This window comes from Oryctolagus cuniculus, chromosome 6, assembly GCF_964237555.1.
Source record: "Oryctolagus cuniculus chromosome 6, mOryCun1.1, whole genome shotgun sequence".
NCBI lineage: Eukaryota > Metazoa > Chordata > Mammalia > Lagomorpha > Leporidae > Oryctolagus > Oryctolagus cuniculus.
In genome coordinates this window covers 20,396,597-20,423,781 of record NC_091437.1, presented here as the reverse complement: position 1 = coordinate 20,423,781, position 27,185 = coordinate 20,396,597, and the positions used below count along the sequence as shown (strand labels likewise).

Below are 27,185 nucleotides of genomic sequence, written 5' to 3'. Positions count from 1 at the left end.
GGACTCCCCCTGGGTGACAGAGACCCAGCTATGTGATCTATAGCTGTTGCCCCCAAGGGTGCTCATTAGCAGGAAGCTAGAATTAGGAGCAGAGTCAGGACTGGAATCTAGGCACTCTGATATGGGATATGGGTGTCTCAACTGGGGTCTTAACCATAGGCCAGATGTCTGCCCATTGGAAATACTTAAAATTAAGCACAGTTGTGTCATTACAACATATCAATTCAGTGCTGAGTCTATGATTTTAATATTATGTTGCTATATAGAGAAATGGTAACTAGTAAATTTAGTTTTCTCTGTACTTCTCAAGTATAAATGAGTTTACATAAATGAAGCTATTACATGCTTAGTGAATACTAAAATAAAATATCGTATGCAAGCAGTAACGTTCTTTCCCTTACTATTAATATCTATAATTACCCATGAAGTAATTTTTTCCCAAGATGAAAGCACCCAAGGTTATTTTATTTGGAAACTTTCTTCTGAGGGCTCTAGAACTATTGTGCACCAGCTACAGACCAGCATTAGTCCATGTGTCCTTGGTCCCATAGAGACAGGCGTGAGCTGTTTCCACTCATTCATTTAATGTAAATTGCTAGCATAAAAATAAGACCTCCCCAAATGAGTGATTCATTAACTGGTAGGATGTATATTTTTTTCTTTTAAAAAACTGCATCTACTTTTTGTTTATCACACCTTCATTTCAAATCCAAATATTTTGTGAGGAAAATATTCACATTTATAAATAGCTCATTTTACTCTATTAGAAATCTTTAGGCATTTGGGGCCAGAACCCAGAGAATTACTTGAAACTATAGGTGACACGTCCTGCTACTTTGAGCCTCAAGTAGCCAGTAACTTCTGGAGCTTATGCAGTGTACACAGAGTGGGAGAGGGAGAGGAGGAAGAGGGGAAGGTGAAGGGACAGGAGGAAGGGCAAAGGGAGAGAGTGGGAGGAGGAGGGGGAGACACACACACACACACACACACACACACAGGGAGAGAGAGGTCTTCAGTCCACTGGTTCACTCCCCAGATGACTGCAAGGGCCAGAGCTCTTTCAATCTGGAGCCAGGAGCCAGGAGCTTCCTCCAGGTCTCCCACACGGGTGCGGGAGCCCAAGGACTTAGGACATCTTTCACTGCTTTCCCAGGCCATAGCAGAGCTGGATCGGGCAGGACTTGGACTGGCACCCACATGAGATGCCAGCACTGTAGGCGGAGACTGTACCTGCTACACCACAGCACCGGCCCCTCCGAATGAATTTTTACCCAAGTACCTTGTGTTACCTCCTCAAAAAGACCTTTCTCACACTGTCATTTCATTGCCTTTTCATAACTTTCTGAAATTTTTACTCTTTCCTCACCTAGACTGTTATGTTTTTTGACTGCTTTGGATCCCCAGTGCCTAGAACTTAAATGTTTGGAATGAATACATGTATTTCTTAATCATCTATAAATAGTTATTATAAAAATATCAGAACTTAACATAATGACCACTGCCAAATTCTAAATTCTGCCTGTTTTTCTTTTTTCTGTTAGTACCATTTATTTGTAGTTTAAATTCTAGCTGCAAATTGTCTTAGTTGGAGTTGGTAGCCACTCTGAAAACGTTTTAATGCCTAATTAAAAGAAATTTTCAAATAAGCATTTTTTTTTTGACAGGCAGAGTGGATAGAGAGAGAGAAAGGTCTTCCTTTACCGTTGGTTCACCCTCCAGTGGCCGCCACGGCTGGTGCGCTGCGGCCGGCGCACCGCGCTAATCCAAAGGCAGGAGCCAGGTGCTTCTCCTGGTCTCCCATGGGGTGCAGGGCCCAAGCACTTGGGCCATCCTCCACTGCCTTCCCGGGCCACAGCAGAGAGCTGGCCTGGAAGAGGGGCAACCGGAACAGAATCCGGCGACTAGAACCGGGTGTGCCGACGCCCCTAGATGGAGGATTAGCTTAGTGAGCCGGGCGCCGGCTGCATTTTTTTAAATATAGTCTTCCAGCCGTATAGCAGTCATTTCCTGACGTCCACGTTTCTGAGAATTGCAGCCTACTGTACAAAATTCCTCATCCTGGAGTGGAGTGGGGGGATGCATGGGGATGCTGAGAATTTACAATACTGGTTTGATCCAAACCCTGATGTATTTTGATTCCATGGGTTTGTATGACTGTTAATTTATGAGTTGGGGTTGGTGCTGTGGCGTCGCGGGTAAAGCCGCCCCCTGCAGTGCTGGCATTCCCCTATGGGCCCTGGTTCGAGTCCCGGCTGCTCCACCTCCTATCCAGCTCTCTGCTAGGCCCTGGGAAAGCAGTAGAAGATGGCCCAGGTCCTTGGGTCCCTACACCCGCATGGGAGACCTGAAGAAACTCCTGGCTCCTGGCTTCGGATCAGTGCAGCTCTGGCTGTTGTGGCCAATTGGGGAGTGAACCAGCGGATGGAAGACCTCTCTCTCTCCCCTCTCTTTCTCTCTGCCTCTCCTTCTCTCTCTGTCTAACTGCTTCTAACTAACTAAATAAATCTTTAAAAAAATTATGAGTATTTTTTTTAGAAAGCACCCCCCCATCCTTTGGTTAAAATTCCGGTTTCTTCCTTTCCCATCCCTATGCATTGATAGGATTTATTAACATTGTAAACACTGAGCATAAAGGGTCAGGTATTTGTGGGTGTGTGTCCCCTTTCTAGGCTTCCAGTCTTTCTCAGTTTCACTTCAGATTTTATCGGTTACCAAGGGAGCTGGGCTGAACTCCCTACCGCAGTCGCCAGCTCTAATGCCAGGTGTCAGGGTTGCAGGCGCTGGCGGAAACTCCCGGTGCCCTGCCTAGGTCGTCTCGGGAGGACGTCTAGGCAGGTGGACCCCGTAAGCCGGCCTCCGCGCCGTCCCGTCTCGCGGCCGGGGGTTCTCAATGCTGCCACGGTCGCGGCCCCAAGGGTATTAGTGTGCCTGCTCTGCTGCCGGAGCAGCCGGCTCGGCCAGGCGCGAGTTGGAGGGGAGAATCGGCTCAAGTCGGGGGAGTCAGCGGGTGAGCCCGCTGCCTGTGGTACCCCAAACATCTCTATCGTGGAAGTGAGGCGCGGAAGGCTTCTGCATCCCACAGTCCCTGGTGTCGTCACCGCGCCACCTGCCATAGCCTCAGACAGCCACTGACAGCCTCCCATGCAAGCACAGGGACCTGATCACGTCCCTTCCACCCCGGCCATCTTCTCCGCGCACGCCCCGCCCCGCGAGCTGCCACGTGACAGGACCAGACGCCAGCCTATGGGAGCCAGCGCCGCCCCGCACCCCCTCCTGCCCCCTGCTCCGCATGCCGCCACGTGATGCGGCTCCCCGCCAGCCAATAAGCGCGGGGTTTGCCTCGCGCCCCGCCCCGCGCGCCGTGGCCGTTTGAAGTGACTAATTTCTGTCATATGACTGAGGCGCCCATGGGGGTGGCGAGGCGGCTCTAGGAGCGGGGGCCTAGCGAGCGCCCAGCGGAGCGACCCCGGCCTGGCCGTGGCCAGCATGGCCCCTACGTTGTTCCAGAAGCTCTTCAGCAAGAGGAGCGGGCTGGGCGCGCCGGGCCGAGACGCCCGGGACCCGGATTGCGCGTTCAGGTAGGGTGCTGCGGGAAGGGGGGCTCGAAACCGATGGCCTTTTGGGCTCTGGGTTCCAGAGATGGTGGGGCCGTGGGCGTTGAGGCCCGCGCGGCCGGGACCGGGACCCGGTTCGCGGTGGGGTGGGGCCGGTGCGGACTCGGGCTGGAGGCTTGGAGCGAAGTCTTCTCTCCCCACCACCGCCCCGCCGTTGCCCCTTCCCCCTCCTCGGGCTGGTTTGTTTACGTCCCGTCCGCGGCCACGCGTGGCTCTGCCCCTCCGGACGTGGCCCCGCGGCCTGAGGCACGGGGTCCACACGCCTCCTGGCAGCGGGCAGGGCGCGGGCTGCTTTGGACCTGAGCCGCGGTCCTCCCGGCCCAGAACTTCTCCCCTCCTCCCCGTGACCAGTCGCCCTCTGGGCGCTCCATTCCAGCTCTGTTGGCGTCGGGGAGAGGGCAGCACGTTTGGCCAAGCTCCTGGGTGTGCAGAGGGCTGCAGGAGCGAGTAGGCTAGGGGCCGTTCTTTGAGGCTTCTTGGAGACTGAAATTGGAGGCTTGCGGATACCGGACCTTGCGGCTTTCATGTTATTGCAAGAGAAATGGGAAACCCGAGAGGTTAGCCTGACTGCCCACCCAGCTGATGCGGGACCGAATCCCGTGAGGTCTGGCGTTAGGATGGGCCCTAGAATCTTCCCCCTTAGAGCTGTTACTGCACAGGAGGCCACAAGTTGAAGACTGTGGCAGAAGGTTTTGTGGCATTACAAGCTTTGTTAATTTTTGGTTGCAGTACTTGTTGCTGGTTGAATAACTTTTTAGAATTGTAAGATTTGATGTAAAGCTGGATTCAGGGTCACAATTACTCGTGAAACTTCATATGAAGAGATGTTGTGTCTTCGACACAGCTTTCCTATCTGTTGTAGCCTGGAAACTTGCAAATGTAACCTGGCTACATGTCGAATATCCCTCAAACTTATTACATAGCAGAGAGCCTGGTTGTACAATAGCTGTAGGAAAAAATGAGAATCTCGAATCTTCCAGCAGGCCGAAGTGAGAAGGATTGCGGCACACTAGTTTTAGAAGTTTTGAATCTAAAGTTATTCAGCCTTTCTTGCTAATGCGGGTCACATCAGAAAACGCTCTGTAAATACATGTGGAATTGAAATAGGAAATGGAAAGAAGTTAACTGGTAGAGGAAAAAAAGGCAGTTTTCTAGGTATCGGTCTTTTCCACTGTGAGGGAGATGTCTTACCATGCTCATCTGACTTTTTCTAGACATTACTTTAGTATTTTTCCTTTGAAAAATGAAAGTACAGTCTGTGTCAATACTACACGGACACACGTAGTAACTCAGGAGATAGTAGGAAGCAGGTTCTGGAAAGATATTTCAAAGGTGACATTTGAACAGACAGCACCTTTCTATTTCTGAGCAAAGGCTGACTTTGGGCACCCAAGTTTACAGTGGTCTCAAGTCACTCGTGAGAACACATTTTCCTGTCTACTCTCTAAAAATGTAAAGTCTGCTGTATGGTTGTGTAATACTACTATAAAGTTGCCAAAGAACTTTCTCATCGGTTATCTTGTTTGATGTTTCACAACAACCTTGTGAGATAGGGCAAGTGGCAATATAGATAACTGTTATCATTTTTTCCAGTGGAAGTAAGAATTGTGTATAAGCCCAGTAATGGGCAGTGCACGAGGGAGGCATTTCCTTTATTTATTTGTAAAGCAGGTTGACAGACACACACACACACACACAGACAGGTTTTCCATCAACTGATTCACTCCCTAAACGGCCACAACAGCCAGGGCTGGACCAGATGAAAGCCTGGTTCTCCCACATGAGTGTCGGAGACCCAAGTACTTGAGCCATCACCTGCTACCTCCCAGGGTCTGCATACGCTGGCAGCTGGAATCAGAGGCAGAGCAGGGACTCCAGCTCGGGCACTTTGACGTGGGATGTTGGCATCCTAAGGAGCGATTTCACCAGTGCACCAGATATTCACCCCAAGCAACTTCTTAGAAAATAAAATGTGTGCAAGTGTACATGTGAGAAAATGGAAACTCTGGTTAACATCACATAGCTAGTAACTTGCAGATCTCATTAACCAAATTTTTTTAAACAACCTTATTGAATTATAATTTATACAAAATAAAATTACATTTTAAATGTCCTGTTGTGTTTTCTTTTGTATAGACTCAGTTGTGTGTGCACCATTCCAGTGAAGCTTGGGAACATGTCCATCCCCCTAAAATTTGATTTGTGCGCTTTGCAGTCGGTCTGTATCTTCTCGTCACCTGGGGTCGTCACTGATCTGCTTTCTGTCATCATACTTTTAACCTTCCTGGAGTTTTATATAAACAAAATCATACTGTATAGAGTTTTTTTTTTTTTTAAGATTTATTTATTTTATTTGAAAGGCAGAGTTACAGAGAGGCAGAAGCAGAGAGTGAGTGAGAAAGGTCTTCATCCGCTGGTTCACTCCTCAAATGGCCACAGCAGCCAGAGCTGAGCCGATCCAAAGCCAGGAGCCAGGAGCTTCTTCTGGGTCTCCCATGTGGGTGCAGGGGCCCAAGGATTTGGGCCATCTTCTACTGCTTTCCCAGGCCATAGCAGAGTGTTGGATCAGAAGTGGAGCAGCTGGGGCTTAAACCAGCACCCATATGGGATGCCGGCACTGCAGGCAATGGCTTTACCACTCTGCTGGTCCCACTGTATAGCCTTGTATTTGGCTCATTTTCACACAGAATGATGACTTTGACTTAGCCGTGTTGTTGCATCTGTCAGTAGTTTCATTAATCCTTCCTTTCATTGCTGAATGGTGTGTGTTGTACACACCACAATTATTTACTCATTCACTAGTTGGAAGAAATTTGTGTTGTTTCCAGATAGGGGTTTTGTGAACTGTGCTGCTGTGAATAGTTTTTTTTTTTTTTTTTTTTTTTTTTTTTTTTTTTTTGACAGAGTTAGACAAGTTAGACAGAGACAGAGAGAAAGGTCTTCCTTCTGTTGGTTCACCCCCCAAATGGCTGCTATGGCCGGCGCACTGCGCCAATCTGAAGCCAGGAGCCAGGTGCTTCCTCCTGGTCTCCCATGCGGGTGCAGGGCCCAAGCACTTGGGCCATCCTCCGCTGCCCTCCTGGGCCACAGCAGAGAGCTGGACTGGAAGAGGAGCGACCGGGACAGAATTCGGTGCCCCAACTGGGACTAGAACCTGGGGTGCCGGCGCCGCAGGTGGAGGATTAGCCAAGTGAGCCACGGCGCTGGCCTGCTGCGAATAGTTTTATATAGGTCTTTATGCAGATAAGTATTTTCATTTCTCTTGGTAGTTATCTTGGAATAATATTTTGGGTCATATGCTAAGTATTGTGCTTTAACTTTTTTAAAAAATTGCCAAACTTTTCTAAAAATAGTTTTACTATTTTGTATTCCCAGTAGTGTATCAGGGTTACAGTTGTTCTACAGTCTTTCCATTGCTTGATACTCTTTATCTGTTTCTTTATTGATTAAATGAATTTTTATTGTGGTGTTTAAGAAAAAAGGCTAAAATTTGCTGGTGTAACATTTTTTCATCTTGTGAGTATAGCCATTTTGAAAGGTGTAGTGGTGTCTCATGGCTTTAATTTGCATTTCCTAAGATGATGATGATAGCATCTTTTTATGTAACTCAAGTTTTAATAAAAATTTTTTTAAGGTTTTTTTTTTTTTTTTTAAGAGAGAACATGCATGAGAGAGTGAGCAAGTGCTTTCATTCACTGGGTCACTTCCCAAATGACCACAGTGAAGGTGGGAGCCAGGAAGTGCAGTCTAGACCTCAAGCACGGGTGTCAGGACTCCAGCATTCCTGCACTGAGTCAGGAGCTGGAGCAAGACTGACGCCACACTGTTGAATTCAGGCCCCTTCACCACTAAGCTGAATGCCTGCCCCATAACCTAAGTTTTTAGTAGACTAAAATTTAGTTTCCGTTTGAGTATATCATGTTTTCCTTTCTAGAATCCTTTTTTGGTTTTGTTCTTGTCAGCTTAAATTGTTAAATTGGACTTGGGAGACAGCTATTATGGTGCAGTGGGGTTAAAGCCATCACTTGTGACACCACATTGGAGTTGAAGTCTTGGCTGCTCTGCTTCCAGTCCCAGCTTCCTGCTCATGGGCCCAGGAGAACCACAGATGATGGCCCTAGATGCAGTTCTGGCTACTGGCATTGGTCTGACCCAGTTCCAGTTGTTACAGGCATATGGCGAGTGAACTAGCAAGTGGAAGATCGCTCCATCTCTCCCTCTCTCTCCCTCTGCCTTTCAAATAAGCAAATCTTAAAAAAAAAAAAAAAAAAAGGAAAAGGCAGGCATGGGCCCAGTTAGCTATCAGTAACTAACTGTAACTCGGTCTTTTTTTTTTTAATAAGATTTATTTATTTATATGAAAGACAGCGTTGCACAGAGAGAGCAGGAGAGATACATCTTCTCTCTATCCACTGATCCACTTCCCAAATGGATGCAGCCACCAGAGCCGGGCTGGTCAGAAGACGGGAGTCAGGATTCCTCTAGGTCTCCCGTGTGGGGGCAGAGTCCCAAGCACATGGGCCATCCACTACTGCCTCCCCAGGCACACCAGCAAGGAACTGGATCGGAAGTTGAGGAGCTGGGACCTTAACTGGGTCCTACATGGGATGCCGACACTGCGGGCAGTGGCCTTGCCCACTACGTCACACCTTTGGCCCCTGTAGTTAGGTCTTTAGGGGCCGTGGTTCTTGAAGTAACCAATATACGAGGCCCAAGTGATGATAAATCCTACCTAGAACTCTAGAATGGGAGAGACTTGATAAAGTCTTAGGAGTGTTTCAGTTTTGTCTCATGTAGTTATCTCTGGAAAAAATAGCCTGGGACCACCTCCTTCCTATCATTCTTCATCCTGAGGACTCTTAGAGATTTGTGTGCTTGTCTTAGCAAAGCTTTTTGAGCTAGAGATGAATTTGAAGGATATTTGTACATCATTTACAGAACTGAAACAGTACTTTGTTTTCATCATTTAGAGAATGTAGGAAAGAAGGAGCTTCCTTGAAGATACTGCTTTTTGTTTTCTGTCCACTTTCTGGTGGAAGTAAGAATTTTTTTGTATGTATTACATATAAAAATGGTTGCTTTAAAAAGAAAGTAATTGAAAATAATTTATGAAGATTGTTTTAAAGTCTGTAGGACATGTTTCGTGTTTTGATCAGAGACATTTTTATATTTTTTGTTGTATATGTATTTTTCTAGTACATGAACTTTGTCTGTAGCTAGAATTCTCAACCTGTTGTAACAACCTTTTAATTTGTCTTGTTATTGTTCTTGCCTTTCTCCAAACTACTTTCAAAACTTTATACTTAAAAAAAAAAGTAAATTTCGGACTTTTGCACTTGGCACGCTTGCAATCTGTACATAGAATTGTAATTGATGTGATGGGCCTTAGCTCCGCTCCTACCTCGCGGACTGTAAGAAGCCTGGGAAGCGTTGTCATGTAGTAACTGACGGTGAGGATCTGTGTATTTGTGTCTTTGCCTCTTGGTTCTGAAAGCAGATTGCTCAGTTTACAAACTGATTTATTTCCTAGGTCCTCAGGCTTCATTGTGTCTCATCGTTGCAAAATTCTGGAAGCAGTGCTTCTAGGTTTCTCGTTTCACTTCATCTAGGAGACAGATTCTGTACTGGAGGATTTCCAGCAAAAGCCCTAAAGTCTGTATTACCCCTGAACTTACTCACGCTCTTTCATTGATTGGCTCTGATTGCTAAGGCTCTGGCTACCAATTTCAATTACAGTAGCAACGGGAATGGAGTTGCTGATTGTGTTAATACTTCTGGAGCTAGTGGTGAGGCTGGTCACACCGAATGCCAGACGGAAGGAAACAGTGTTGGAACAGTCGTCTCAGTGTCACTTGCATCTGCCTTCTTAGAGTGGTTTTGAGGATTAAACAGCGTGATAGGCTCTCAAATGTTATCTTGCTTTCCAGTTTTCTCTGGGTTTTCCTTTAGATGTGGGCTGCCATTTGGACTATTCGATAGTTCTTGGGAATAGTCTGGTTCATGTGTTTGCACATTACTTGAAACACTGTGGCTACAACATATTTTTCTTTAAAGCTCCAAAACAACTCAGATTCTCTTCATATTTTTCCTTTGTGGCAGTTACTCCCTGTGTTGTAGTTAACATTTTTATGAATCTGTAGCCTTCACTAGATTTTAAGTTCCATGAGGGCCCAATTTCTATCTTGTTTAGTGTTGTACTTCTTTTGAATTTTCAAAATATGTTCTCCATTTATACCTGTCCTTTTTTTTTTTAAACATTTATTTATTTGAAAGGCAGAGTTAGAGGGAGAGACAGAGAAGACTGATCTTACATCCATTAGTTCACTCCCTAAATGGCCACAATGGCTGGGGCTGGGCCAGGCCGAAGCCAGGAGCCAGGAGCTTCATCTGGGTCTCCTACTTGGGTGCAATGTCCCGCACACTGGGGCTGTCCTCCACTGCTTTTCCAGGTACGTTAGCAGGCAGCTGGATCAGAAGTGGAGCATCCAGGACTCAAACCAGTGTCCTGATGGAATGCCGGCACTGCAGGCAGCAACTTTTATCTGCTGAGGCCACAGCACTGGCCCTATACGTGTCAAAATGCTTAGCACAATCAATATGAGGGGACTTCACTTTTGTTTGCGAAAAAATGGTGTAAAAAAATTTGAACAGCAATGCATAATGTGCATTTTCCATAAATTTTTTGAAGTGCTTTTGATATTTCTGAGAAGTTTGTAGTTAGTTGATGGTGTGGGGACACTGTTATGACCACTGCATTATTTCACTGGTAGTTGCAAAATGATTTATTAATTATTTCTTTTCAAATTAGTTCGTGCAGGAAACATCATATGAATGTTTTATTTTTCACTTTCCAAATAATGACTTGGTGTTATAGTAACCTCCAAAGATGACCAGTGAGGTTTTTTAAATTAGTTTTTAACCTAAATATTCCTAATATTTGATTCATTCTTTTCTGTTTATATATTTTGATGAACCATCTTTGGCCAGCTTGACTCCTGTGTTCTTTTGACATGATCTTAGTGATTTTTGGAGCACTACCTTTCCAAGGTCATTTTCTTAGAAATCCCCTTTTGATAGGAATGGTATTTACCAACTGCTTTCTGTATTCTAAAGGTCTTCATTGCAACTGATCATCATTATTTCTAAGTCTTTTCAAAGGACACAACTAAGAGATACAGCATTTTTCTTGTTTAAAAAGTAAGTTAATACTAATATTTCAAATTCAAATTAAATTTTGTATTTTTACTTTTAAATTTTTCTATTTCTATTTTATGCTGAAAATCACATTTCCTAAAAGTATAATTATTTTATCAGTTTATTTTACACATATATAATAGCTTCAAATTAGCACTACCAGTATTACTAGCTATAATACTATTGAATGTAGCTTCAGCCTTTTTGTTTTTAAGATTTTTTAAATTTATTTATTTGAAAGGCCGAATTATAGAGAAAGGAGAGAGGGACAGCGAGAGAAAGGTCAGTCTTTTTTTTTTTTTTTTTTTTTTTGACAGGCAGGGTTAGTGCGAGAGAGACAGAGAGAAAGGTCTTCCTTCTATTGGTTCACCCCCCAAATGGCTGCCACGGCCGGTGCACTGCGCCGATCCAAAGCCAGGAGCCAGGTGCCTCCTCCTGGCCTCCCATGCGGGTGCAGGGCTCAAGTACCTGGGACATCCTCCACTGCCTTCCCGGGCCACAGCAGAGAGCTGGACTGGAAGAGGAGCAACGGAGACAGAACCGGCGCCCCAACCGGGACTAGAACCCAGGGTGCCGGCGCTGCAGGCGGAGGATTAGCCTATTGAGCCATGGCGCCAGCCAGAGAGGTCAGTCTTACATCTACTTGTTCACTCCCCAAATGGCCTCAACAGCCAGGCTGTGCCAGGCTAAAACCATGAGCCTGGAGGTTCTTCCAGGTTTCCCATGTGGGTACAGGAGTGCAAAGACTTGGGGCAGCCTCTGCCACTTTTCCCAGGTACAGTAACTGGGAGCTGGATCAAAAGTGGAGCAGCTGAGACTCAACTGGTGCTCATAATTAGATGCTGGGATCTCCGGTGGAGGCTTTATCTGCTGTGCCACAACACTGGCCCCAATAGTTAATTTTAAAAAATATTTTTTCTGGTCTACTTGAAAGGCAGAGTGAAGGGGAGAAGAGGAAGAAGGGAAGGGAGAAGGGGAGGGAGAGGGAGGAGAGGAACAGATATCTTCCATCTGCTGTTTCACTCCCCAAATCTCTATAACAGCCACTATTGGGCTGAACCAAAGCCAGGAGCCTCTAATTCCATTTGTGTCTCCTAAATGGGTAGCAGGGGCCCAAGCACTTCAGCCATCATCTGCTGCCTACCCGGATGCATTAGCAGGAAGCTGGATCAAAAATGGAGGTATTGGGACACAACCAGGCGTTCTGATACGGCATGCGGGCTTCACCTGCTACACCACAAGGCCTGCCCCTAAATGGTTAATGTTAGATGAATTCTACACCTTAGTCATTTTATATATAAATAGATATATAGTGCATACATATCATTATAATTAGCAGTTTGGTGGTTTGTAATAATGGTGACAATGATTATGATGATGTAGTGGTAATGATGCATGTGTGTCCATCTTCAATGTGTTAACCTTTAAAGAATTTGCAGAACATTGATTTAGTTAAACATTCACTTGAAATTGAGCTCCATCTCTTGGTTAAAATGCAGCTGTAACATAAAAAAAGAGAGACTGTCACTTGAATTATTTATTAAATATTTTTTGCATTTTATTTGAAAGTTAGAGAGACAGAGACAGATAAGATCTTCCATCCACTGGTTCATTCCTCAGATGCCCACAACAGCTGGGGCTGGGTCAGGCCAAAGCCATGAGCCTGGAGCTCAATCCAGGTCTTGTGTGTTAGTGGCTGGGACTACTTGAAACATCACCTTTGCCTCCAGCGTATGTGTTAGCGGGAAACGAATTGAAAGCAGGCCCTCCGATATGGTGTCCTAAGCATTATTTACACCATTGTTCCAAATGCCAACCTTGAGATTCTCAATGGATTGACAAGTTTTATTTGTATGACAAACTTAAATTGATCAGTAAACCATTGAAATAAGAGTTACTTGGGTTTCGCTTTGACAACTAGTCAAGATAGAAAACTCATCAAGAAATCAAAATGTAACCTCGTCTTCACAGTCCATTAGCTGCTGCAGTTGGTGGGGAGGAGACCCTGTCAAAAAGAAAAGGAAAGAACAGCCCCAGAAGGGTAACCAACTGTTTCCAAGTGGCAGAGTTGAGTAAAATGACAAAAGGATTGTATAACATTAAAGCAGAGACCAAAATTTATGCCTTTAATCATTCAGCAGCTGATACCAAAGAGAATAAGGTTCAGTTTGAAAAACTCGTAATTCAGATTCAAGCCTTATAAAGATGTGAAGCAAACGAAATTCTCATATAGGGCTGGTAGGGTGAAAACTCATATAACCACTTTGGAAAATAAGGTGGCAGAATCTAATAAAGTTGAACATATACATATCTTAGAGATCCAATTCTAGGGACATATTCAAACAAAAATGTGTATATCTTCCCCAAAAGACATGTATAAAAATGTTTATAGCAGCATTATTCATTACAGCCCCAAACTGGAAATGACTCAAACATAATATCAGTAGTAGACAAATAAATAAATTGTGACAAGGTCACACAATGGAATACTGTACTATATAGTTCAACCAGGATTAATTTGATCCCTCCCTCCCTCTCCTCCCCCAAGGACATCTGGCAATCTCTGGAGATGTTTTAGCTTCTCAGAACTGGGAGGTTTTACAGGCACCCAGTGAGTACATGACAGGGATGCTGGTAAACATCTTACAACACATAGAAAGAGCTCCCCCCACCCCGCCTCCCGCAAAGAAAAAGATAACTCAATCTAAATGTCAGTAATACCATTTGAAATTCTTGTCATAAAGCAGTGAGAATGAATAAACTACACAGACTATCTGGATAAATTAAAACATAATGTTGGACAGGGCTGGCACTGTGGTGTAGCGGGTAAAGCTGCTGCCTTCAGTGCCGGCATCCTGTATGGGCACTGGTTCGAGTCCTGGCTTCTCCATTCCTGATCCTGCTCTCTGCTGTGGCCTGGGAAAGCAGTGGAAGATGGCCCAAGTCCTTGGGCCCCTGCACCAGGGTGGGAGACTCGGAAGAAGCTCCTGGCTGCTTCCCTCGGATTGGCGCAGCTCTGGCTTTTGGGGCCATCTTGGGTGTGAACTAGTGCATGGAAGATACATCTGTCAGCCTCTTTCTCTCTTAGGATCTGGTAATTTGAAATCCTAACTTTACCACTTACCAATTATACTAAACCTGAATAAGTTGTGTTTTCCATATTTATACTTTTTTATTTTTTTTTTAAAGATTTATTTATTTATTTGAGAGACGGAGAGAAAGAGGTATGCCATCCGCTGGTTCATTCCCTAAATGGCCCCAATGGCTGAATCTAATCTGAGTGGAAGCCAGGAGCTTTTTCTGGGTCGCCAGCTTGAGTGCAGATGCCCAAGCTCTTGGACCATCTTCCACTGCTTTCCCAGGCGCATTAGCAGGGACCTGGATCGGAAGTGGAGCAGCCGGGACTCAAACTGGTGCCCTATGGGATGCTTGCATTGCAGGCAGAGGCTTAACCTTCTCTGCCATGGTGCCGGTCCCCAAAAAACATGTGGGAAGTGAACTGGTGGTTGGAAGATCGATTAAACTCAATCAATCTCTCTCCCCCTCCCTCACTGCCTTTCAAATAAATAAAAATGAATCTTTTTTTTTTTTTTTTTTTTTTGAAAAAAAGGATTCTTGGAGCAAGCACTGTGGCATATTAGGTAAAGCCATCGCCTGCAGTGCCAGGATCCCATATGGCCAGTGGTTCTAGTCCAGGCTGTTCCTCTTCCGATCCAGCTCTCTGCTATGGCCTGGGAAAGCAGTAGAAGGTGGCCCAAATCCTTGGACCCCTGTACCTGTGTGGAGACCTGGAAGAAGCTCCTGGCTCCTGGCTTCCAATCAGTGCTGCTCTGGCTGTTGCCACCATCTGGGGAGTCAACCAGTGGATGGAAGGCCTCTCTCTTTGCCTCTGCCTCTCTGTAGCTCTGCCTTTCAAATAAAATAAATTAACAAATCTTTAAAAGAAAAAAAAAAAGGATTCTAGGGGCTGGTGCTAGGGCACAGCGGTATAAAGTCCTGGCCTGCAGTGCTGGCATCCCACATGGGTGCTGGTTAGTGTCCTGGCTGCTATGTTTCCAATCCAGCTCCCTGCTAATGCACCTGGGGAAGCAGCAGAGGATGGCCCAACAGCTTGGTCCCCTGTAAGAAGAAGCAGCAGCTCCTGGCTCCTGGGTTCAGATTGGCCAAACCCTAGCTGTTGGGGAGTGATCCAGCGGATGGAAGACCTTTCTCTGTAACTCTGTCTTTAAAAATAAATGAAAATAAGTCTTTAAACAAAAAGGGTTCTAATTATACAACATCAAAAAATAAAGTCTTTTTTTAAAGATTTATTTATTTGAAAGAGTTACACAGAGAGAGGAGAGGCAGAGAGAGAGAGAGGAAGAGAGGAGAGAGGAGAGAAAGAGAGAGGCCTTCCATCTGCCGGTTCACTTCCCAAGTGGCCGCAATGGCCGGAGCTGTGCTGATCTGGAGCCAGGAGCTTCTTCTGGGTCTCCCACATGGGTGCAGGGGCCCAAGGACTTGGGCCATCTTCTACTGCTTTCCCAGGCCATAGCAGAAAGCTGGATTGGAAGTGGAGCAGCCAGGTCTTGAACTGGCACCCATATGGGATGCAGGCGCTTCAGGCCAGGGCTTTAACCTGCTGCACCACAGTGCTGGCCCCAAAAATAACCTCTTTTTATCAGGTCAGGGCTAAATAAACTGAATATTCACATGCAATAAAAATGAAGTCAACTGTATCTCCCTTCACATATGAAAATTAAACATACGAGTTCAAAACTAAAACAGTTTCTAAAGGAAAATAGAAAAATGTCATAATAATAGGGTAGTGAAAAAATTTATTACAACACTAAAAACACTAATTTTTTAAAAATAATAAACAACATGATCAAAATTTAAGACATCTGGCATTCAAAAGACAGCATGAAAAAATGAGACATACACCAAGGATTGGAGAAAATAGTAATTTAGGTAAGCATCAAGAAAACAAAAATGAAAACTGGTCATAGCAGTTTTATACATAATGGCCATCCAAACTGATATATGGAGAAACAAATATTGGTGTGTCAAAATAATGGAAAACAGATCTTTAATCAAAAGTAATGAACTCAGATAAGCTTGAGTATGGATGAATTGCAGAAACTTCATTCTGCTAAGAGAAAAGAAACCATACACAAAAAGTATATATGTAATTACAGGTTTCATTTATGTAAAATGTCAGAATCAACAAAATCATTCTATGGTGACAGTAAGCATTTCAGAGATGGCCTAGGGCCAGGGAGAAGTGCAGCTGGCTACTAACCACAGAGAGGTACAAGGGAGCTTTTTGGGGTGAAAACAAATTTCTATATCTTTCGAAAATTTATTTGAAAGGCACAAAGAGAGATCTCTCATCTACTGGTTCACTCCTTAAAACACCTGTGACAGCCAGGGCTGGGCCAGGCAAGAAGCCAGGGTCTAGAAACGCAGTCTAGGTCTCGTGTGGGAGGCACTCAAGTACTTGAGCCCTCGACTGCTGCCTACCCAGGATGTGTATTAGCAGGAAGCTTGAACTGGAAACAGAACTGGCACTTGAATCCAAGCACTGATACGACCACATGGGGAAGTATCAGGGTGTGTTAGGAGGCAAGGGAGCAAGAAGAAAATGTGGCGAGGAGCTTTAATGTGGTTTTCATGGGAAGAACGGTCAAGGCAGAGGTAAGCAAGGTAATCAAGGTTTAGAATTGGCTAGTCTGAATACTTTGAATGGTCTCCATGTATGAGGTCTGTTCTTGATATCTTGGTTTCTGGCCTTGAGATGATTAGAGCAGGAGAATACTGGCCCACAGTGTAAGGAGAGACATAGAGGGTAGTCCTCTCAACTGCTTGTTTGGGTATGAAACGCCCACTCCTCCCAGATTTCAACAGTGCTCACATGTCAAAGCATCAGAAAATACAGAAAATAACAAGGTATGATTAATACATATGTACTTTAAATGGCGCATTTTACTAGATGTGTCATATTTCAGTGAAGTTGGCTTTAAAAGAAAAATAAATTATGAACAAAGACAACATCAAAGGGGCTAATCAACTAAAAAGATTGCCTGCAGCAAAAATTGTTACTTAGTTTAAAAAAAAGAATGTGAGTCCAGCATCTGGTATAGCGGGTAAAGCCTCTACCTATGGAGCTAGCATCTTTTATGGGAGCTGGTTGAAGTCCTGGATACTCCATTTCCAATCCAGCACCCTGCTAATATCCTCGAAAAGCAGCAAAATATGGCCCAACTTCCAGCCATGTGGGAGATCCAGGTGAAGATCTTGCTTTCTGATTTTGGCCTGACCCATACCTGGCCATTGTGGCCATCTGAACCAGCGGATGAAGGATCTCTCTCTCTCTTTCTCTGTATCTCTTGATTTTTCAAATAAATGAATGAATTGTTGAAAAGAAAATGAACCAGCCAGTGCCGTGGCTCACTTGGCTAATCCTCCACCTGCGGCACTGGCACCCCGAGTTCTAGCCCCGGTTGGGGTGCCGGATTCTGTCCCGGTTGCTCCTCTTCCAGTCCAGCTCTCTGCTGTGGCCAGGGAGTGCAGTGGTGGATGGCCCAAGTGCTTGGGTCCCTGCACCCACATGGGAGACCGGGAGGAAGCACCCAGCTCCTGGCTTCGGATCGGCGCAGCGCTGGCAGTATTGGCCATTAAGGGAGTGAACCAATGGAAGGAAGACCTTTCTCTCTGTCTCTCACTTCTATAACTCTACCTGTCAAGTAAAAAAAAAAAAAAAATGAACCAAAGGCAATTGTCATTTTCTATAATGGAAGCATAATCTAAATCTGGAATTAATCTAAAATATGCATGTTACTGAGTAACTCAGAAGTGGCTAAAGAGATATAATCTGTTTATTTTTCTAAGGTATGTTCTACCACTGGACTCTTTGGTCAAAGGCACTATCTTCACTCCAGTTTATTTTCTTTTCTAGTGATTCCCAACCTCAGTTGAACCTTAAAACCTGATATTATTGGACTGTAGGAGAGCCCAGGCATTAGATTTTTAAAAATCTTTCTTGGTGGTATTTTTTTTTTTTTTTTTTGACAGGCAGAGTGGACAGTGAGAGAGAGAGACAGAGAGAAAGGTCTTCCTTTGCCGTTGGTTCACCTTCCAATGGCCGCCACGGTAGGTGTGCTGTGGCCGGCATACCGCACTGATCCGATGGCAGGAGCCAGGTACTTATCCTGGTCTCCCATGGGGTGCAGGGCCCAAGCACTTGGGCCATCCTCCACTGCACTCCCTGGCCACAGCAGAGAGCTGGCCTGGAAGAGGAGCAACTGGGACAGAATCTGGCGCCTCGACGGGACTAGAACCTGGGGTGCCGGCGCCACTAGGCAGGGGATTAGCCTATTGAGCCGCAGCGCCGGCCCCTGGTGGTTTTAATGTATAGCTAGAGTGGAGAATTAGTACCCTAATATATATCAAATTTAATTTGAATATCACTTGAACACAAGATATTTTAATGCAAGCACATTGAGGTAAATTATAGAGAATACATAATGGAAACACTTATACTGAATACTACTGGTACAGTACTATATTTCTTTGTTCATTTTCTTTCTGTTTTAAGGCACAGTAGCTCACACAGATCACTACAAAGGTAAAACAAAGCAAAGAAACAAAAACACTACAGGTCATAAAATAATAAACCAAATTTCCAACTCTTACAGAAACAGGAAAGCAAAAATACTTCCACAATACAGGTGATAGATTCCCAGCCAATTAATCAGAAAAGAAGAAATTATTTATCTACCTTGAATCATTATGACAGCCACTAAATGGTTTCTGTGATTTCAGAGACAGTGACTCTCCATCCTGTTCTGTAGCCTTCACTCTGCAGTCTAGAAATCCCATTAAATTACTTCCTATTAACATTCTCAGATCTATCACTTGGTCATACATGAAAGAGTTTCCCTAACAGAATACATACAAGGAAATGTGTATTAGAAAAAGCTGGGATGTCCTGTGCAAAAGAAAGGGAGGGAAGAAGGAACAGAAAAAGGAGTAAGAGAAGAAGGGAGGGAGGACCAGAAGAAAAGGAAAGAATCCGAATAGTAGCTTACCAGATAAAAGTCTGCTTCTGGCTTGAGGTCCACTGTGAGTCCAGTTGCTCTCCAGAGCAGCGTCCTTCCAAAAGGTGAGTTAAGGATATGGGCTGTTTCCATAGCAAGAGATGACAGCGTGAAGATCTCATACCCTCTTCCAAGCTTCAACCCCGTAACAACACAAGTAATGCCGTTTACAGCCAACTGGCCACAACAGTAACATGGCCCTGTCTGACTACAGAGCTGGAAAACGTGGAAAGGGTGTATGAGAAGTAAATAACAGCTACAGACTAGAACTGGAGGGCCATAGGATGTTAACATTTTCTACCTAAAGTAATCTACTTGTACTCTATGAGGACCATGCAAAGATTTTCCCTGCTCTACATTCTTGGTAATATTTGATACTAATATTTAATATTGTTAAATATTATTATTTGTACTGTGGATTTTGCCAAACCAATATCACTGCACTGTTCTTTCCAAAACTATGTTGGCCTTGGTTTTGGTAGTTACGTTTCACTACGGAACATTACCCAGATGAAGGATCCATTCCTAAATTCACTTTAAGTCATAATAGGAGCTGAATTTTATCAAATAAATCTGTATTAGTTGGGGCTGGGGCTGGTGCTGGCGCTGTGGAGTAGTAGGTTAAGCCTCTGCCTGCAACACAGGTGTCCCATATGGGCACTAGTTTGAGACCCTTCTGCTCCACTTATGATCTAGCTCTCTGCTAATGTCCTGTGAAAGTAGTGGAAGATGGCCCAAGTGCTTCAGCCTCTGAACCTATGTGGTAGACCTGAAAGAAGCTCTTGACACCTGCCTTTGGATCAGCCCAGCTCTGACTGCTGGGGACATTCTGGGAATGAACCAGCAGATGGAAGACCTTTTTGTCTGTCCCTCTCTCTGTAACTCTGCCCCTCCCCTACAAAAATCTGATCTTTCTGCTTTAATAGTGAAATCACAAAAAACAAAAAACTAACACACAGTTCAATAAACCTAACACTGTTGAAAGTATTTTACATAGAGGAAAAGGGCATTAAAAGGTATTTCTGGGGCCAGCATTATGGTGTAATAGGTGAAGCTACCACCTGTGATGCTGGCATCCCTTATGGGCACTCACTCGTGTCTGGGCTGCTCCAGTTAAGATCCAGCTCCATGTTAATGCCCTGGGAAAAGCAATGGAATATGGCTCAGGTGTTTGGGTGCCTGCCACCCAATGAAGTTCTTGGCTCCTAGCTTCTGCCTGGCTCAGCCTTGGGCGTTGTGGCCATCTGGGGAGTGAATCAGTAGATGAAAGAATTCTCTCTCTGTCTCCCTCCCTCTCTTTCTAACTCTGCCTTTCAAATACATAAATTTCTTCCTCTACCTCTCCTTTGCTCTTCCTCTCACTCTGCCTTTCATGTAGACGAAAATAAATATTTTTTTAAAAATTAACCATTGAGGCCAGGGCAATGTTGCAGCTTAGCAGGTGAAGCCATCACCTGCGACTCTGGCATCCCTTTATTAGCGCCATTTGAGTTCCAGATGCTCCACTTTCTATCCTGTTCTTGCTAATGTGCCTGGGGAAAGTGACAGAGGATGGCCCAAGAATTTGGGTCCCTGCACTTACATGGACGACCTGGTAGAAGCTCCAGGTTCATGGTTTCGGCCTAGCCCAGCCTTGCTGTTGGGGCCATTTGGGTAGTGAACTAGTGAATGGAGGTTTCTCTTTCTCTCTGTCATTCCTCCATTTTCTGTAAAAAATAAATTTTTAAATTGAAAAGAAACTTTAAACTGCATTCAGTAGTTTTTTAAAATTTTGTCTTTTAAAAGATTTTTATTTATATGAAAGAGTTACACAGAGAGAGGAGAGGCAGAGAGAGAGAGAGAGAGAGGTCTTCCATCCACTAGTTCACTCCCCAATTGGCAACAGCCAGAGCTGCACTGATCCAAAGCCAGGAACCAGGAGCTTCTTCCAGGTTTCCCACACAGGTGCAGGGACCCAAGGACTGGGACCATCTTCTACTGCTTTCCCAGGCCATAGCAGAGAGCTGGATCGGAAGTTGAGCAGACAGGACTTGAACCAGCGCCCATATGGGTTGCCAGTGCTTCAGGCCAGGGCGTTAACCCCTCAATAGTTTTATAGTTAGTAATAATATTGGTAGTGTTAATTTGGAGCTATTATATATGTGCAAAATAAACTGATCAAATAATCATAGCATTAGGAAGTATGATTTTCAGTATTAGAAATATAAAAATTTAAAGGTGAAAATATTATAAAATTTAATTTGAATTGGAATTATTAGTATTAACTTTTTATTTTTTTTAAATTTTTGACAGGCAGAGTGGACAGTGAGAGAGAGAGACAGAGAGAAAGATCTTCCTTTGCCATTGGTTCACCCTCCAGTGTCAGCCGCGACAGGAGCCAGGTACTTATCCTGGTCTCCCATGCCGGGTGCAGGGCCCAAGCACTTGGGCCATCCTCCACTACACTCCCTGGCCACAGCAGAGAGCTGGCCTGGAAGAGGGGCAACCGGGACAGAATCTGGTGCCCCGACCGGGACTAGAACCCGGTGTGCTGGCGCCGCAAGGTGGAGGATTAGCCTAGTGAGCCGCAGTGCCGGCCAGTATTAACTTTTTTAAAGATTTATTTATTTATTTGAAGGGCAGAGTTACAGAGAGCCAGAGGCAGAGACAGGTCTTCCATCTGCTCATTCACTCCCCAAATGGCTGCAGTGACTGGAGCTGGACTAATCCAGAGCCAGGAACCAGGAGCCTCTTTCAGATCTCCCACGGGGGTGCAGTGGCCCAAGGACTTGGGTCATCTGCTGCTGCTTTCCCAGGCCATAGCAGAGAGCTGGACTGGAAGAGGAACAGCTGGGAGTCAAATCGGCGCCTGTATGGGATGCTGGCGCCACAGGCAGAGAGGCTTTACCCGCTACACCACTGCGCTGGCCCCTTAACTTTAAACAAGAAAAATGTTGTATCTCTTAGTTGTGTTCTTCGAAAAGACCTAGAAATAATGATGGTGATTAGTTGCAATGGAGACCTTTAGAATACAGAAAGCAGTTGGTAAATACCATTCCTACCAAACGAATGAGGATTTCTGGGAAAATGACCCTGGAATAGCACATGGTAGTGCTCAAAAAACCACTAAGATCATGTCAGAAGAACACAGGAGTCAAGGTCAAAGGAATGTCAAATGTAGTTCATCAAAAAATAGAAATGGAAATAGTAAACAAGTGGCATTTAGTACTTTCACAATGTTATGTACCATCCCCTGTCTAGTCCATAATGTTTCTGATATTCTATAGAAAATCCTTTGCCAGCTGAAAGTTTTTCTCTTCCCAACTCCCTGGCAACTGCCAGTGTTTATGAATTTACCTATTTTGGATTTTTCTTATATGCAGTTATATTGTGTCTGGCTTCTTTGAGTTAGTCTAATGTATAATGTTCATCCATGTATCTTACCTATGTATGTATGGGTATTTTATTCTTTGCATGGTTGAATAATACTCCATTATGTGAGTAGTGTGTGTATATTTGTTTGTTGATGAGCATTTGGGCTGTTTTTCACCTTTTGACTTTTGTGATTTATGCTTACTGACAGTCCTGTGAGCTTTACATGTGACTAGATTGTTACAACCACCACCACTGATACTGAAAATTCCAGTTCCCCAAAGAGCTCCCTCCTGCTGCTACTCTGCAGTCAGATAGATTGTCCATCTACCCTAACTGCTGCCAAACACTGATCCTTTCTCTGGCTTTGTAGCAGTAGGAAATTTAAGTAGTATTTTAACTACTGTATAGTTTGGATTTCCTTATTTAAGTAATGGATTTCTGAAGAAGTTACAGTTTAGAATTGGGGACAGTGTTTCAGAAGTCAGATTTGAAATAGTTCATATAGGAGTATTTGCAAAATTGTTTTTTTCATATTAATTTTGTTAAGAACTAAATAAACTTTGGCCAGCGCTGCAGCTCACGAGGCTAATCCTCTGCCTTGCGGCGCCGGCACACCGGGTTCCAGTCCTGGTTGGGGCGCCGGATTCTGTCCCAGTTGCCCCTCTTCCAGGCCAGCTCTCTGCTGTGGCCCGGGAATGCAGTGGAGGATGGCCCAAGTGCTTGGGCCCTGCACCCACATGGGATACCAGGAGAAGCACCTGGCTCCTGGCTTCGGATCAGCGCGGTGCACTGGCCGTGGCGGCCATTGGAGGGTGAACCAACGGCAAAGGAAGACCTTTCTCTCTGTCTCTTTCTCTCACTGTCCACTCTGCCTGTCAAAAAATAAAATAAAAAAAAAAAGAACTAAATAAACTTACTAATATAAAATTTTGTGCTTCCCTAGAAAACAGAGAATACTACCAAGATTGCTATCTTCAAGTATCTTATAAATTTACATTTCAAATAGTAATTCAGTATTCCATTTTATAAGTAAATGATTAATTACTAAATATTTTTCTAAATGAGCTGTTTCTTAACCTTACTATCTTATATTTGTGTATAAAAGATGCTCTGGGATTTTGCATTTTCCTCCTGCCAAAATCTTCTGTTAAATGTATGCCAATCTGTTTACATGTAAATTTTAAAACCTCAGAGGAAAGATTATTCCGCCTTCTGAAAACATAGCATACACAATAAAATAACTGTTTGCCAGGGAGAAAAAAGCCCTGTTGTCTTCTAGTACCAGTTGGTATTACGTAGGTTTGTTTGCTGTCTCATATCTTATTTATAGTAGTTTGGAACTGGAGACTAGATGCTAAACAAACACTAATGTTTCATAGTAGCTTAATTATGCATTAGTGTCCTACTTTTATCATAATTATTTTTACTTATACATAGACTTCTACAAAACTAGGAACTTCTGAGAAACTGGCAGCTTGCTTGTATGCTCTCCGTTTTTATATACTTCAGTACAGAAATATGTATCACCTGTAACTGTGGTGATTTGTTTACATGTTATTTATAAAAGTGTTACAACATTAATGTTTCAAATTAATTGAAGATATTACGTGATTGTCAGATATTAAGACGGAATGAGGAAACACTTGTCAGTATTGAATGTTTGACTTTAGAAGCTCCCTGATAACTTTTTCTTACGAAAAGAGCTTCTATTGGGAGAAATCTCAAGTTTCATGACTGTTTATTAAAAAATTTCAGATATAAACCAAGTATTTTAATGCTATAAGAATTTTCAAGTGTTTAGAAATTGTATTATTAGACAACGGTAGCTGTGTGTCTGTTATTTTCTTGGTATTTAGCAGTTATCTAAGCTTGTTTTCCTCATTCAATATGTAGATCTAAACTTTGGGATGGCTTCATTTTATACTGAGAGTGAATTTTATTAGTTGGCTTGATTAGTCTTTCATAATAACAAATAGCTTTTGTGAATGCATTTCTCAAAACCTTGTAGAACGTGATGGAAAAGTATGAAATGAAAAAAAGATACCAGGTGTGTGACTTTTGAAGGTAGATCTGAATGTTAGAACTCAAAAAAAAAAAAAAAATCTGTCACCTAAGACTTGTTCAGTGTTACTTTTTCGGAGATAACATAAAATGTCATATCTCATACACTGCCTTCATATTATTTGGAAAATAAAGACTGTTCTGACTCGGTTTTTAAGATGCAAAGAAGTAAATAAATTACTTCAGTTATTCTTTTGGTAAGAATGTTTTTGGGCACCAGCCTGTCTCTCTGCCCCCACCCTCCACAGTGTTCTAACACGCTAGAGAGTATGCTGGGCCTGCCTAAAAAAAATGTCTAGGGCAGGGATTCTTGAGCATTTTGTTTTCCCTGCAAAATACCTTTGGCAGCCTGGTAAAACCAATAGACATCATCTAAGAAAAATGTTCATAAGCATTTAAAATGGAATAAATAGTGTCATAAAGGAAACTCACATTTAAATACTTGTTAGAATATTAAATTTGTGATATTGCAGCAAGTACCACATTATTAATTTCATTACTTAACAAGACCTAGCAGCGGCTGGTAGGTACCGTTATTTTGAATACTGATGAGCATAAACATGAACATAAATAATTTTTCTAGATACCTGCATCAGCTGTAGTATGATAAAACCATCTGTGATTCCTGTTGATGTTGTAAGATGTGAGAACCGGCAATACCACTGATGTTTGTTGCTCTATTTTATTTGAAGGAAATGCTAAATTGCAGTCAGAGCTTAGTGATAACATTTTCCCTCATCCAGCTTCACTGGCACGCAGAACTGCACTCCTTGTGGGTCAGTAGATTCCACATTAAGATTCCTTGCTCTAGGAGCTCTTAGTTTAGGCTGTAAGACTGACACTTCAGTAGGTCATTATAGTTGCAATACAAGCAGAGGTTTTGTCTCATTTATCTTTGTGTTTTTATAATCCCAGAGTGCCCAATAAATAGCTATAAAATAATTCTGGGAGTGAATATAGTAGGCCGTTGCCGTTTAGTGATTGTAACTCGATTTCTCTTAGAGGTTATGGCATTGAGTTGAATCTTAAATTTATGATATATTAGATTTTTCAGGTTTAATGAAGTAAGGAAGAATTTCTTCTAATTGAGGCATGATCGTGGGTGTAACCTGAGGATGCCAAATGAGTATTAATTTGGTGATTATTGAGTGTCAGGAATGGCAGGAGGTGACAGGTTGAGATAATGTTGGGTCTCAAATTATAAGGAGAGTTTTATGTATACCAGGCACCTGGGAACTAGTGTGACATGATGAGCTTTGTGTTCTAGAAAGTTATCAAGCATTGTTACTGGCAACTGGGGCAGAGAGGTAAGAGATTGGAAGCAGAGGCCATTTATAGTCATCAGAGGCTAAGAGGGCAGGGTCATGACAGAGGCAGAATGACATTAAAGGTAGAGTCATATCTGAGAGAACAGGATTCAGTGCTTAGCTTAATATGGGATGGGAAGGAAAATATAGAATTAATGTCCTGAATAGACTGTTGGGAACCTGGGGCATGGAGTGTGGTAGTGACAGATGGAAATGCCATTAAGCAAGGTGAGCAGTTCAGGCAGGAAGACAGTAGGCATAGTGAGGAAGATAAGAAGTTTAGTTATACTTAAGAAATTTGGGGAGCTTGAAATTCAGGCAGAGGCATTTAGGACTAGAGGTAGAAATTTTGAAATCTTATCCTTTTTTTTTTTTTTTTTTTTAAGATGTGTTTAACTATTTGAAAGGTGAGTAACAGAGAGAAAGACCAAGAGAGATACTTTCATCTGCTACTTTACTTCTCAGATGCCTGCATCAGCCAGAGCTGGGCAGGCCCAAGCTGGAAGCCCAGAATTCCATCAGTCTCCAGCGTGGGTGGCAGGGTCTTAAATACTTAGGTCAGGAGTGGGGACATGCAAAATTATCAATTTAACATTAGTCTGCTATAGTTTACTGAATTGCAAGTGCCACCTGCATTGCAGAGTGATAAGTCAAGCTATTTTTTGTTTTTTTATTTGACAGGTAGAGTTATAGACAGTGAGAGAAAGATGAGAGAAAGGTCTTCTTTCTGTTGGTTCACTCCCCAAATGGCCGCTACGGCCAGTGCTGCGCGATCCGAAGCCAGGAGCCAGGTGCTTCTTCCTGGTCTCCCATGGGGGTGCAGGGGCCCAAGCCCTCCTGGGCCACAGTGGAGAATTGGACTGGAAGAGGAGCAACCGGGACCAGAACCCGGCGCCCTTATGGGATGCCGACACCGCAAGTGGAGGATTAACCAAGTGAGCCACAGCGCCGGCCCCAAGTCAAGCTATTTGATATGCCATCACTTCACATACTTGTGTTTTGGTGATGAAAACATTAAAAATTTTTTTTTTTAATTTGGGCTAGCATAGCAGGTTAAGCTGCTCCTTGCAATGCTGGCGTCCCATATTGGTATACCAGTTTGAGTCCTGATTGCTCTGCTTCCAATCCACCTCCCTGCTAATGTGCCTGAGAAATCAGCAAAGTATGATCCAAGCACCTGAGGGACCAAGGTACAATCCTGGCTCCTGGCCAGGCTGTTGCAGCCATTTGGAGAGCGAACCAGCAGATAGAAGATCTTTCCCTCTGTCACTCTGCTTTTCAAAATAAATAAAGAAATCTTGAAGAAAGTTTATTTTTATTTAGTTGAAAGACAGGGACAGAGAAGCAGAAAAAGAACCTACATTTACAACAGCAGAGATTGGCCCAAGTGAAACGCCAAGAGCCTGCAACTCAATCCAGGTCTCTCGCATGGGTGGCAGAGATACAAATTGAGCTGTCACCTTTGACTCCCAGAGTGTGTTAGCAGGAAGCTGGAGAGGGAGCAAAGCTGGGATTCATCCAGGGATGCAGATGTCCTTGGTGGCATATTTTTTTTAAAAGATTTATTTGAAAGACAG

General features: G+C 43.7%; 1 protein-coding gene across 2 annotated transcripts in view; it reads left to right on the top strand.

The window, feature by feature from the left end:
• Window positions 1-3,356: 3,356 nt before the first annotated feature.
• FNIP1 (folliculin interacting protein 1) overlaps window positions 3,357-27,185 on the top strand; it is a 132,018-nt gene continuing 108,189 nt past the window's right edge. For both annotated transcript variants that reach the window (XM_008254986.4, XM_008254985.4), the window contains exon 1: window positions 3,357-3,578. In XM_008254986.4, the coding sequence (XP_008253208.3) occupies window positions 3,487-3,578 (92 nt within the window). In that variant the 5' untranslated portion in view covers window positions 3,357-3,486. The remainder of the gene's footprint in view (window positions 3,579-27,185) is intronic.